The sequence below is a fragment of the Hippocampus zosterae genome, chromosome 2 (assembly GCF_025434085.1).
Source record: "Hippocampus zosterae strain Florida chromosome 2, ASM2543408v3, whole genome shotgun sequence".
Lineage (NCBI taxonomy): Eukaryota > Metazoa > Chordata > Actinopteri > Syngnathiformes > Syngnathidae > Hippocampus > Hippocampus zosterae.
This window is the reverse complement of record NC_067452.1, coordinates 11609970-11624434: the sequence shown is the minus strand read 5'-3', so window position 1 is coordinate 11624434 and position 14465 is coordinate 11609970. Positions and strand designations below refer to the sequence as shown.

At 43.9% G+C, this 14465-nt stretch overlaps 1 protein-coding gene across 1 annotated transcript in view; it reads left to right on the top strand.

Moving 5' to 3' along the window:
* slc2a4rg (SLC2A4 regulator) overlaps window positions 1-14091 on the top strand; it is a 78819-nt gene extending 64728 nt beyond the window's left edge. The window contains exons 5-8 of the mRNA XM_052056672.1: window positions 1595-1695; window positions 5629-5893; window positions 7904-8034; window positions 8968-14091. Coding sequence (XP_051912632.1) covers window positions 1595-1695; window positions 5629-5893; window positions 7904-8034; window positions 8968-9079 — 609 coding nt within the window. The 3' untranslated portion in view covers window positions 9080-14091. The remainder of the gene's footprint in view (window positions 1-1594; window positions 1696-5628; window positions 5894-7903; window positions 8035-8967) is intronic.
* Window positions 14092-14465: the final 374 nt, after the last annotated feature.

Below are 14465 nucleotides of genomic sequence, written 5' to 3'. Positions count from 1 at the left end.
GTGTACACAGACTGCGCAAGCTGCGTTAGTGGACTCATTGGAACAGGGCAGCAGTAAAGAGCGCTGGGATGCACAAACTACTGGATAAGCGTTTCAAGGGAAATGCTTTTTCCAAACGTGTAGGCTGTGAAGAACACTGATGACAAGTATTTCCACCTCAGACCTGATCACTCTGTCTCAGTTTCTGTTCTTCGCAGAGAGTTAAGAAGATTGTTCATTATCGCTGTCGCCGACCTTGTCGTAACCACGATTAAAAAAAAAAAACACCGGAGGAATTAGGCGATTTGTATTTGTTGGACTGAAGAGCTTTGCTGTCAAGTATTTATGAGTATCATTTAAATGTGCCGTTAGAAGCTCTCCAGCACTAGAGCCGTGTAGGGGTTAACTCTCAACACACAAACTGGCCTCGCCCCCTTCTCACCGTTCTTCTCCAGAGGCTGTTGAAAGGTAGCACGAGTACACACCCACCGCCTTCCGCGGCAGGTCCGTGCCTGCTCACGGGACAGCTGCGAGCCTCTCGTACGCAAAAGAGGAAATGAATAGATAATAAAGAAACCGTTCTCCTCTTCCCATGTATGCAAGGTGAGCTTTGCGGTTGGTTTCAAGGAGGCCTGTATCGAAATGGCACTAAGGCCCTTTAATGGACTCAAGATCGAGACCCATCTCTCATTCAATTAGTGCTGCAACTACCAATTATTTTGATCATCGATTTATCATTCCATTATTTTTTGTCAATACATTGATTAAGCCACTTGAACAAATATCCATCGCTTGATTCAGAAACAGGATTCATTATTTCAAAGTGACAGTGCGGAGAATGCACAAACAAATTGATGCAGATTGATTTATTGGCCACCACTCACGCCGAGTCGCGCAACACGCAGACTGGCTAAAGCGTTCGCGAGATAGCGGCCAGCCAACTCGAGTCTCGCGATCGCCGATCCCCATGTCACTCACCACGCTTATCCCCACCATTTGAAAGCCATACAAACTCAAAAGTCAAAGATGCTATAGTAGAAGGCGAGGATAGTGACCCCAAGTGAACAAAGTTAATAACTGCACCCCACATGCAAGCTATTGTTTTTAATCTACTTTTTCCTGATCACTCCATGGAATATTCTCCTCCCAAAAAAATATTGAGAGCTGCAGACCTAATGCAATTTGTCCAGATAACGGGCGCTGGCACCTGCTCTGACAGGATGTACGGCCAGGAAAAGCGCATTTATTCTTCACGTTTGCAAGGGTTTAAAAGAGGTGAACACTCCATTTCTCTGATCGTTGGACGTATCAGGACTGTTTCGGCAGCTGCAGCAGTTGTAATCGCGGTCGAAAAGGCAGATAGAGAGAACCCCTGTATGGCAGCGTTCAACATGCCTCAAAGTCCTTTGTGCTGAGGCTGCCAGTTAAAGCGTGCGCAGAGTTATCTGGGAGCGAGCGTCATGGATCATATCCCCTCTCTAAAATCTCATCAGGGGCCCTCTAACGAGCCAACACAAAGAATGCCCATGACGTAAATGAACAGTGTCAAAAGGAGCCATGTCAGTTCCATGTTGCATGCCCCAAATCTTCTGACTCCCATGTCTGGCTCTTTCAGAACTCCATGAAGGTGATGTTCAAGTGCTTGTGGAAGAACTGTGAAAAGGTCCTCAGCACTTCCTCAGGAATTCAGCGGCACATCCGCACCGTCCACCTGGGGTGAGTTGGTCTTCTGTGTTTAGTGTTTCTGACATGACTGAATGCTAAGCTTGTGACGATGCTATTGCAACCAAAAATTGCGAGACTCTTTCGACCCAAATCTTTGAAGTGGCAGAACCGCAACACGTCCCTTCCAACTCCCAGGGTTTATGACTCCAGTCCTACTAAAAGTTCATATTTTAAGCACATTTTTAAAAGGTAAGCCTACCATCGTGGTACATTTCTGCGGCAAGCCTCTTCCAACATCATGTCATGTGACTACTGTTTCTAGTGACACTCATCTGACCGACGTGAGCAAAACTGTAGCTACCGCCAATGCTAGTTCTGTCAAATTACATGAGAGCGGACCAAAGGAGAGAAAAAGGCATGGCTCGCAAGACTTAATAACCGTGAAATTGCAGATCCTGCAATTTCATTCAGGTATGCGGTACGGGAGCATTTCAGCGACACGGTTCAGTGGCCAAGTCACACTGTAAATACACCTTGAAAGAAACCACCCCAAACTACATATGAGTGGGGCATGGAAGAAAATACAGGCACAGTCTTTCTGACAAGCGAGGTTAGAATGATATTGTGAAATGAACTATGACTCAACATCGCTCCCATTTTCAGCTTAACGCTGTCTGTGTACTTGGTCAATTAAAATGCAACTCTGTCAAAGATGACAAAGGCCCCTCTGTTCTTATGTTTTGCTTCATACATGTCATCGCTTCATGGCAAAGAAAAGAAGGGGACATAGAAGAATGTCATTTAACGTTGAAGGGCATCGGAGGGCCGCCTCAATAATGTTTTACTTTTGGGGCTGTGAATTTTCTCCCATCGGCTTAATTGTGTCAGTTATGCACCTTCATGAAATGGTTGCACTCTGGACGGAGCGACGTTTAAATAAGATGATCCCCTTTCAAATCTAGCGCTCCGCTTATTCTCCCTGAAACCTAAGTACCTTTCCTCCGACGCACTCGGGTTCTACTAAGGACTGGCACCTCTTCAAGGTGAAACTGAAACTTTATATTGCCCGTTTTGATCCAATGATCTGCTTCCGTGTTCCACTGCATGCATGACAGCCGCGTGACCTAGCGACTGCTGAGTGGTGCTGATGGCTTGGGAGTTTGTCTGGAGGCGTAGCTCACAACAGCTGCAGGCATTCGAATGGTGGCAATAGTCAATTAGATCTTGAATCTTCTTTGTTTTTTTTTTAAAGTTGACATCTGCCGGTCGTGAAATCCATATAAGTGCCACTCTCGCTGTGCAGCAGGAAGTGTTGCTAAGCAATGCTAAAACAACAGCCAGCACACCCGCGTTTCAGCTCCAAATATACATTCAGGCCAGAGCACATTCCGCTGATTAAATTATTTTAATTGCATTTATGAAATGTGAAGTGCAAATACACATGCTTGTTCAAAGTACCCCATGGGATGAGACACGCATGATACTGGGGACGATCGCTCTCTTGGTTCCGGATCCATACGCAAGTTAATTTGATACCACATTGAGAGTTTGACATCTATTCCAAATGGAGCACTATGGAATTGAAATGTGTCAGGAAGACTCCACAATCCAGCACTTGCAGGCATCCTCCGATTTCATTGTGTCACACCGGTCACGCACGTGGGTGTGGCACAGGACTAGAGCGGAAAATCGCCATACCATGAAGGTGCTTCACCAAAGCCTGTCAAGAATTGATCCAAGCGCGAACGGGAGAATGTGCCCCATAAAGCATACATTTATAGAAAGCAAATCTATCAGTCCATTTTTTTTTATTAAGTAAATACAAAGAGTATTGTAAAACAATCAGATGCTCTGCCCGTAATTCATATTTTTGTCTTTGTAACCGTTAAATAGGGTATTTTATTCAGTATTTTTCAAATTAATCGACTGCTTAATCAGTTATCAATTATTATTATTATTATTATGACTACAATATTGTCATGAGCCCCAAAAAATCCTAACAAAATCCAGAAATTGAGCTGCAAATCAAATCTTAACCATCGGGGTAGATATCATTGCAGGCCTACTACTCTCAGGGGAATGCCATTATACAACTACTGTTGTGAATCATTGCCCGCATGCTTCAGGCTGTTTTGTGAAAGTTGGTTTTTAGATCAATAATATTAGGAGATGCACCGAGGCTACAGAGCGTGTCTCGAGCAAGATTAGGCGAGCCAAATGAAGCCCCAATTCTCGTTTTGTGCCGGTGACATCATTTGTTCATTCAACGTGTCGATACGTCATCATAACAGTCGGGACCTTGCGCTGCTTTACTAGGTGTCGTCTGCATTTGTTGTGAGCTTCAAGTCACTTATTAGAGAGTCACTCTGTGCGTGAGACAAAAATTCTGGCAGAACTTGTGGAGGAATAGCGCTTGTGTTTTTTGTCTTTCTGCGGCCGGTGCGCGGTCATTGTATCTGTGTTTGTGTTTGACAATTTAGAGTGTTCAATAAGCCTGCTACGCATGTTTTGGAATGTGGGAGGAAACCGGAGCACCCGGAGAAAACCCACGCAGAACATGCAAACTCCACACAGGGAGGCCAAAGCTGGAATCGAACCCGGCACCTCCGCACTGTGAAGCCGACGTGCTAACCACTGGACTACCGGGCCACCGCACTATATATTGTCCAGTAATATTGACTGAGCAGCAATATACATGCTATCGAAAATTCCTCCGAGAACACAATGTGTGAACACGTACTGAAATAAGTATTTGCTTCCCAAGCAAAACATACAGTAAGTCTCGACTAACATCTGATGGCAAGCACAGTGATCTCTTGTTATTTGGTCATTCGGCATTTTGGCTAACTCCCGTTAGCCGAACCTCTTAAAATACTTCCAAGTTTCTTAGCTGCCATTTGGAAATTCAACGTTTCAACTCCTTCCATGGGTTGTTTGGCCACTCCTTGCCCTTAATGTGTTCCTTCTAGAGACACCTCTGTCATTTATTGCCGTGGAAGGATGCTTCTGGGCAATGTCATGTTGGACAATCCTTCCGCACTCATCTCAGTATTCCTTTTGAGAAAAGGAGGTTTCCATTCATGTGTTCATAGGACCTTCAACGCAGAGGAGTTTCTCAGTACACTTTGCATAATATCAGCCCAAAGCATAATCTTTCTACCCTCCATGCTGCGGGGAAGGGGAAATGTGTGGGAATTCTTTGGGTCCTACTCAGATTTTTTTCGTCTGTGTGTGTGTGTGTTTGTTCTGTCGAGCCGATGCCAAATAGCTCAGCTTTGGTTTCATCTGACCACAGCGCTTTCGCCTTCTCTGATTCATTTCGATATTCACAGCGCAGGCCTGTGTGATTTCTCCCCCTCTGTATGTATCCCCAGGGTATATCCGATTTAAATATGTCGAGTAAATACCACTAATAGTAATAATCATTTATATAGCACATTAGAGAAGTTGCAGTGCCCATATGTACATTAGCGACTCAAAATGTATACAGCAGTTAATAGTTGTACAGTGTATTGTTGCTGGTGTCTTTCCCCCACTTGCCTCGTGACATTTGCCGCGCGTTGCCTTCTACCGCCAACTGCTGGCAAGAAATCTGCAAACAAGATTGCGATTCAGAGTTTCATCACAAATTTTGCCTCTTTGCGGAGATGATCATGACACTCAGCTTTGGCTGCTGCGATCATTTAACAATTTGGTCATTCGTTTGGATTCAAGTTTTGTTTTTTCCTAATCTTGTGAGCCACTTCCGTAATAGAAGCACCACTCACTGTGATACTAGGTAGTGAGATAAATACAACCACAATATTGACAATGTAGTCAGCTGCGATAGGCTTCAGATGACCTTCAACCCTAATGAGGACAGACAGGATAGAAAATGGATGGATAGATCATTTCAGGTGAACGTCATTCATGTTGAATTCCAAAATGAACTGATCAGCAGAGTTAGTGGAATGTTTTCAGTGAGTTGTCGTGGCTTCCTTTCAGGCGTAACAGTGACTCGGACTACAGTGACGGAGAGGAGGACTTCTACTACTCAGAGATCGAGGTCAACATGGACAGCTTGACGGAGGGCTTGTCCAGCCTCACGCCCACCTCGCCTACAACGGCCGGCCCCCCGCCCATCTTCCCACCGCTCCTCGCCGACGTCCCAGACATCAACATGAACGGGACGTGCAGCCACGCCCCGACACCGCTCAGCCAATCGGCTCCCTCCACGCTCTGCCACATCCGCACCGACCATGCCTACCAGGTACGTCGTGCCGCAGGGGCGGATCGTGGTCGTGCGCGCGCACGCCCTCACACCCACAAACGCAACGTTATCACATTTTGCAAATGCTTTGCCCTGAGCCGAGGCGGTTTGGGAGATCAGCGTGGGAAAAAAAAAGGTCTTGGGTCAGCTACAGCTCAGCAGTGTGGGTGTGATAAAGTGAAGAAATTTTGCTCTAAACATCAGTTCACACAAAAAATGGAGTCAGAGTTTCTTTAAAATGTTTATTTATGATACTCGCTATGTTCATTCTTAGACTCTGCTGTACACGATACATGCAAAGCACGCAAGGTGGGATGTGAAAAGGTGAACAAAGCAGTGCTGCACCACTTGAGCTGTGGGGTGGGGGAGGTGCCTTGCTCGAGGGCTTGCTCGGGAGTATACTTGCAGGACCTGGCAAGTATACTCGTAAAACAACAGTTAACCTGAACACTTTTGCATAACAGCCACATTCCTTGCTGGATTGAGAGAGGCCAAGAATCCAAAAATTTTTCCACCAATTTTGTGACATTACGAAGCCCAAATCCATCTCAGATATTTTAGGATTGTATATTTTTCCTGGCATTTTTGCCTCCAAAAAGAAGGATGAAGGTTTTGCGCTAACTTAGACTGGGATTTAGAATTTGCTCCAACTTGTCAAAGGACCAACTTCCAGCCGAGGAAAAATAGCCTCAAAGGGCGATGCTGCCACATGTTTTTTGGCTACATTGTGGCAAAATACTTTGAAATGATGAATCTTGGTCCCCCCCCCCCCCCTTCCCAACAAATCTTGACTAATTTCCTTTATTGCAGTCTACACAAGCCCATAGCGATCACACACAAGAGCAAGGTGTTTATTTGTGTGCAATTTATCAAGTTTAAAAGTACAATGTGTAGAATGCATTGCCATCAAGCGGTGAACTAATAGAATGCAACGACCTAAGCTCCAAGCCGTTCATTTTGAAGCGCGTGCACTACGTACGGTTTCTTCAGCAGAGGTGTCTACAAAATGTCCTCACAAACGGCTTGACTATCCCCTATTGTGACGGAGTAAGTGCAAGTCACTTGTTACACATGCTCTCGTCATGATGTTGAGGAACTACATTCACTAATAGTTTGTCTTCATCTGGTATCCACAGCGGAATGACGGTGGCACAAAATGGCCGCCTCCTGTTGGGGCGGAACGCCCTACTAAATGAAATTTGCAATTACTTCACCCACGGCGGTGGCTTTATTTATTTATTTATTTTTAAATGACGATGTGATGGAAACTTTTTTCTTTTTTGCACACTACAGAAATTAATAACGGGTTTTTGAAAAAACGAACATTGAAAAATCCACAAATGTAGACACCGTCCGTGTCCCTTTAACCAAACTTTTTGAAATAAAATCTGCGCTTTCCAAATTATTAGGTTTATATGTGCAAGCGGCTTCACGAAACAAACACAGAAAATTGCATATTGGCAATTTCTTCCCAATGAAATGGTGAATCCCTTTTCTGTCTCCGCTGCATCGTTGCTAGTCTTCCATGTCTATCCTTCTTCTTTGGGCTGCGTGGGTCGGTAGTTATGTCTCAAGCAAATGCGCCTGTAATTTTCCCAGTGGGCCAGGACCCACCTGGCTCAGGACACATTAATGTGTTCCGGATAGGAAATGGCATCAGTGTGCCAGGACAGGTCCCGTCCAGCCATTTTCAGAAGCATCTGGCGAGTGAGACTTGGTCTTACGGCTTCAAAGTGGAAGGCCTTCTGTGTTTCCTTTTCCTGTGCTTTGTTTCTCTCTCTTGTTGCTCTTATTATCTAGGCTTGATCTGCTTATAAATGACACTTGATGGTATTAAAAGAGTTTGATGTGTAAAGGAGATGTCTTTCCCTAACCAAGGGATGGATGGTTTGTTTAGCCGATTGGTCAGTAGATATCAATACACCGATCGATTCAATAAAAATAAATAAATAAATTGTGGGATAGGCTCCGGCACGCCCGCCGTTTACTTACATCTTGTTGTATGCGCAGGGGCCTGCGGTGACTCACGTGCGTACAGTGAGTATCGGGGAAAAGCGGCAGCCGGCATCCGGCACAAATGTCATCGGTAACAAGAACCAGGCTTTAATCATGACGACGCCTAAATCTGCAGCAGGAAACAGGTACGCGGCGACGTGTTCCTTTTGTCGTTGTGTCTTGGATTTCAAACTACACATTGATTTTTCTTTACAATGCACAAAATGTGGCGAAAAAAAACCGAATAAAAAATCCTGCTCATGTTATTTATTTTTTATTTATAGCTAATTTATTTTCAAATAATCAATTTTTAATAAAATACATGCACCATTAGACATTGTTTATTGCATTTTATATCAAAGTTATTAATAATAAAACAATCATCAACTCTGTTGTTTGATTGGTGTAACTTGTCATTTCCCAAATACTTCCTTTGTTAATTCATATTTGATCAACAATAAATCAATAATTATGACTAGAGGAATATAGTTATTGCTATAAAGATTATTAACACAGTTGAAATGCTCAGTGGGCCCGATTTTTTAAAAAAATGGCGCGGGTTGTATATGGCCCAACAGGCAGATACTTTCCTCGGCCAATTAAGATATCCTTTATTTGTCCCGCAATGGGGAAATTACAATACATCCATGCACTCTATCCATTATGGGTCACCAACCTTTATAAGACGGAGAGCTTGGCTATGGATTAATATGAATGGCTACCTGTTTGATACACCCTTCTCAATGAACACATTTGCTCAAATGGCTTTTCCTCGCGTTATTCTTAAAGGCTAGTGATAGCCATCGACCGTATGTGAAGACACTGCTCATCTGAAGCATTTTCCACATGGGTGATCAACAACGATTTAACAGATTCTTGCATACAACACCTGTTGCCAGAAATGTCCGCATGCGTTTCTATTTGCAAGGGAAACATTGCAAGGGAATCACAATGCCCTACGATTGATGAGCTACATTTGATGGTGACCCTTGGTATACATCAGACATGTGCGGTGAGCGTGTGGTTGAAGTGTACTCGATATGCGTACACTTAATGCCTTCTCATGTGCTGTCGCTAAGGAAACCCCGCGGGGAGGCCAAGAAGTGCCGAAAGGTGTACGGCATGGAGAAGAAAGAGATGTGGTGCACGGCCTGTCGCTGGAAGAAGGCCTGTCAGAGATTCACCGACTAAAAGCCCTCCCTCACTTTTAGTAGCCCCGCCCCCATTTGCCAGCAAGATGAGCTCCGCTATTTGGGGCTGGAGCAGGCTTCTTCTTCTTCTGCTTCTCAGTGCTCCGTCCTGCAGAGCAGCGGGAGGTTTGACTTCGCTCTCTACTCTTTCCAAACAGAAAAAAAATGGAGAAAAAGGAACCTTCTGCTGGTTTTGAAACTTTTTTCTTAAGACTGAGAGACTTTTCACTCGCTCACTGTTGATAATTAATGGGGGATGGGGGTGTAGGGCAGAAACTTCTATTAGAATTGGGAACTGTCAGATGATATTTTTCACTTTTTTCCACCCAATGTGTAAAACGACAAATATTTTGATATACTCAGTTGGTCACACTAGCAACAGCGCGGCGTAAGCTATTGTTGACGGATCAGCGAACGGGTACACGAACCTCCAGAGCACATCAGCGTCACACTGTTAAAAAGTTGGCCAAACCTCCGGTTGAGTTCCAGCCACGTCTCATCATGGTTGTTGGAGACCGAAGTGGCGCGCGTCTTGCGCCTGTCCATCCAATCAGGCTTTCGTTACTGCCAGCCAAGACATTGTCACATTTTGCAACGATGCACAAAACCCTCTCACCACGTGGTACAAAAAGAATACGGATTCCTTCCTTTGACTTTCCCAAAATATGCCTGAGAGATGTACAGAATATAAGATGTATATTTCCCCTTCCTCTTGCGCCTAAAGATATGCACCTTGAAGAAGCGAGTCGACTTTTACAAGTATCACTGTAAGCCTGGGAGAGATGATATGCATTTGATATAGAGAGTTTATTTTCGGCACGGGCGTGCTGAATCAACTAGCAGTTGCACCGTGCAATCGGCAGCATTACAACTCGTTGAATTATTGTCTTTCTTTCTTTCATGTTGTCATTGTTGTGAGCCCAGACAGACAGGCTCGACTTTTCTTTGGGTTTCATTTGACAGCTGATGTTTTGACATTCTGAGATCGTTTGTTGTCACCGCAGATTGTCCTTAACTGCCCTTTCAACCCCCCACACGCAACCCCGACTGACCTCACGTACGCTGGATGGAAAAAGTCAACACAGCCACGCTTAAATGGCAGGTCTTTGTGCTGAAAAATAAGAGCAAGATAATGCAGTCAAAACCGACAGTATATCATGTACAAGTCAATTCAAAAGAAACATTGGGAAATGTTATGGCCCGATGAAACCAAGGTGGTTGGCCATCATTTCAGAAGATATGTTTGCCGCAACCACGTTCTCGCTTTTTTTCCCCTCCAAAATATTGAATCATTCTTTCAATTGAGTTGTACAGGTTATAAGTCACAAATACACAATTTTATCTTCGTCTCATTTTTGCATATCGCAAACCCTGCCCTTTTTGAACAGGGGTGTGGAGACGTTTTATTCCCACCGTTCACAGTGAGCCCACCATCACTTTCTGTTTGTCGGGCAGGCCTTTAATGTGGAAGGCTTTAACATTAGCACACCTGACCTCGCTGGAACATTTGTTGTTTATAATCCTTCAAGTGATCCTACGCTGGGTTGGATAACGTTCGGACACTCGTCATCAAATACATTTGAAATGCAGCTTTGACGTGATTGATAATAAGCTGAAGGTTCTTAGTTTGCTTGTTTATTTGTTTGTTTGTTTGTTTGTTTGTTTGTTTGTTTGTTTTCTTCCCAGATTTAAACTTGCTGATTGATTTTTTTAGATGAGTTAGTGAGGGGAATGCTTCACTTAATCACGAACCCATTTTGAATTCGCCCAAGATATGCGGGAGAGCTGAGGAGAATGATAGCCAGTGACAATCAAGACATTTCGATTCACGCCACCGGCAGCTTTGTGTTTTGCTAAATGACCGTCATTGGTGATTTTAGTGATGAAAGTAGACTAAACCCTCGCTCATCGTGTAGTTCGTTGGGTGTATTTGTTCCCTAAAGAGTGACATGTTTTGCTAATTATTGTAGAATTCCTACATTCAAATACCCAAGAAGCTCTTGACATTTCCCCTCTTTTACTTGACTAATTTGTGTTTTAAATTTTTATACGTTAGAACACCGGCGCAGGGACAGAGGATCCATTTCTCCGAGCATTTTTTTCAGTGCAGATTTGATTGCGTCTCGTCTGCGCAGCCCTCCATCCATTGTCACGGAAACGTGGCAATCATACAGGCTATCACAGCAGGTGCACTTGTGACCTTTGTCCTCCGTTGCCTTGGAAACGTCCCCTTTCTTGAGGATTGCCCAAGTGTATGCATAGTATCTTGTCGGTTTCCGTGTTTCTCCTTTTTTATTTAATTTTTTAAAAACTCCAGTAAAGTGATAAGCTAGCTCTCTCTTGCCCTGTGATTGGCTGACCTCGTAATGGACAGAAACCTCACAAAAGTGCCAACGACAAGAACATAACAAAAAGGAAAGCTATACTGATCTGAATCAAATTGCACTACATTGCACTGCGTAACGATACTTTTTTTTTTTTTCATTTTCTACATCAACATTTTCTATACACACGATTTAAAAGCCATTGTTCCGATTTCCCAAAACTGATGTTTGAGGGCCATTGCCCAATGAGAGAAATGAGACGTCAGGGATTAAAAACGCCTCCCATTATCATCATCATCATCTTCATGGTCCTCATCCGCTGAACTGTTCTGGCCCTTCTTTGACTAACATAGAGTTGTGTTAGTCGTGTTTCCTCCAGTGCGGTACCATTGCGTGCTTGAGGAGTTGTGTGCTCGATTCTCGCGATTCATCACGATCCTTCACGATCCTCGGACCTTCATCTGCACTGTGATTGCGCTTCCCACTCACTTGAATGAATCCCTCTGTGCATTGTGTGCGGTGTGTGTGTGTGTGTGTGTGTGTGTGTGTGTGTGTGTGTGTGTGTGTGCGTGTGCGCATGCGCTCATACCACTTGTCACCAAGATAGACGAGAAACCCAGGCGATGACTTTCCAAAGCAAGCACTTTTACAGCTCTTCCACTGGGATATGCGTTGACCCGGGGGGTGTCCAAAACTTCAACCACCCAGGGATGCATACAGATTAACAACAAAAGATACGAGGCCATTTTATTATGATTCATCTTAATTTATTCAAGACATTAAAAGCAAAAGTGTCAACGGGAGAAGGAACAGCGAATATCCGTGACGAATGGATCGCTAAACTAACTAAAAAGTTTGTAATTGCCTATAAACGGCACTATAACGCGGCAAAGCACTTTTTTAAATTTGATAAGCCGATGAGTTTCACTTGTTCCGTGTCCGCGCTTGTAGCACAAAACACTTCTCAAATCATCTTTCGCCAATTAAAATGAATGGGAACGCCATCAATTTGTAATGTGTTTATTACTCAGAAAAATAGCACTCCATCATCATATTTGTATGTTATAAAGCCGCCAACAATCCCATCCTTAAATAGAATTTAAATTATGAAACAATTTTTTTGGCCTCATTTTTTTGCTCCACTTCCACAGACACTGTGCTGATCCTTGTGCCCCCAATGGCCACTTGGGGGGAGTGTAATACAGACAGCAAATATACATGGGGGTGGGCATAGCTTCACAGTAAGCCGCAATAAAATTAGGCGATCCTGGCAGAAGATAAAGAGTATTTGCCGGTGATTTTTGTTAGATGACTCATGTCATCTGTATTTTTCTCAAGCACTGCTATTCTCCCTCATTAAAATCCACATGACAACTTTTTGGTGTTTTGGGGTGGAAGCTGTTTCCATTCATTTCAGTGGGAAAAGATGGTTTAAAAGTATTTTGTGTTACGACCGCGGTCATGCCGCGAATTGAACTTGTCTCTCAAGACATCGCTGCAACTTGATTTACTGGGGCGCCACAAAGCAAAAAGACTGCTAACATCGACGTCAGGCCCCATTTTGGACACCCCTGATTCACGTGGCGATTGCGCTTCCACGTATCCAGCTGAGCTGCGTGTTACGTGCGTGTGCGCTGCTACCCTACATCTGCTTTGGGACTTTTGATAGAGCAGCAACCCCCAGGTGACCAACCCAAGCTCCCAAGCAAGCACTTTTATCTCCTCCGTCAGCACGTGTAGCGCAAGCGCATAGAGCGCCTTCAGTCTAGCTTTTGTGTTGCACTAATTTGGCCAGTGACGATCAAGCCCGTCGTGGTGTAACCTTGACCACGCTTAACTGAGGTCGCTTGTTGCTCATCGTGATTCATTTCCACACACAAAAAGACATTGGGAGAAGAGCGCTGATGGGTGGGCGAAGAGGCGATTGTCGGCTGGCATGAGCTGACACGAGACGGCTTCAGGACTTTTGTTTTTGTACATATGCAGCATAAAGCGAACCCTGATGCTTTTTCATATATCTTATTTTGTTGTTGTTTCTCTCTTATATTAAAAGGAAACTTTTTTTTTACAGCAAGATGCTCTGGAATTTTTTTTTTTATATTGATTTGAGAAGCTGTTGTGAACATATGATAAAGCTGATGTCAAGTCAAAAATGTTGTTGGCAATAATATATTCTGTGGCCCCACACTAGTCTAAACATAATATTGTAATTAAAATTGTGGGCTAAGAATTAAGGAGACTGATCACCTGTTTTACCCCATCCGAGAAAGCTAATATTTTATGCGGCACTGCCACCGGCTGTTTTCAGATTCAGAAAACTTTATTTATCCCCGCGGGGCAATTACATCGTGTGGACTGATATTAAGCGCTCATCGCGGCTCATCCATTTAAGCCCGTGAGCATTTTTACATCAATTTCAGTCGACCGGAGGGGGCGGTGCTTCATAAAATGTCAGCCTCCTTAGATGGTTGAAAGCGGCTGAATTCGTTTTCCTAATTCCGAATCCATGAACACAAAAGTAATCAGAATACCACGTTTCAACTAGTGGGACCACATAGAACAAATGATTGCAAAGAACATTTTTGACTTGACTTCCGCTTTAAGATTCTATTGTGGCTTTGAGGACGGAGCAGGGCGGAACCTGTTGAATGTAAAACTTACAAAAATAAAAGTTGCTTTGGCCGTTGTATGTGCCGTGTGACCTGCCTCTACGAATGATTTTGGCATCCAAGTCTTTCGCCGCACTGCTTGGTCATATGCAGTATTGCTCAAGTTACAGTACCCGTTGGCAGTGGCATAAGCATTAAGTTAAACTTCTACTATTTGCTTTTTGTTTGTGACGTCATGTTGTTTGCAAGGCAGGACAACCAAGCAGAAGTTGCCTTCCTGCCTTGCGCATTCCGTCAAATGGGAGCTTTTTGTGTCTTCATACAACCTCTATGGAAAGCTGTTTGAGCTTTACTTCAATCTCCTTGAGCTCCATCATAAGATCCACGTACTAGTAGATTCTTGGTCCTCATTAGTAAGCATGCTAATAGAAAAAGGAACTCATGCCAGAAGAAG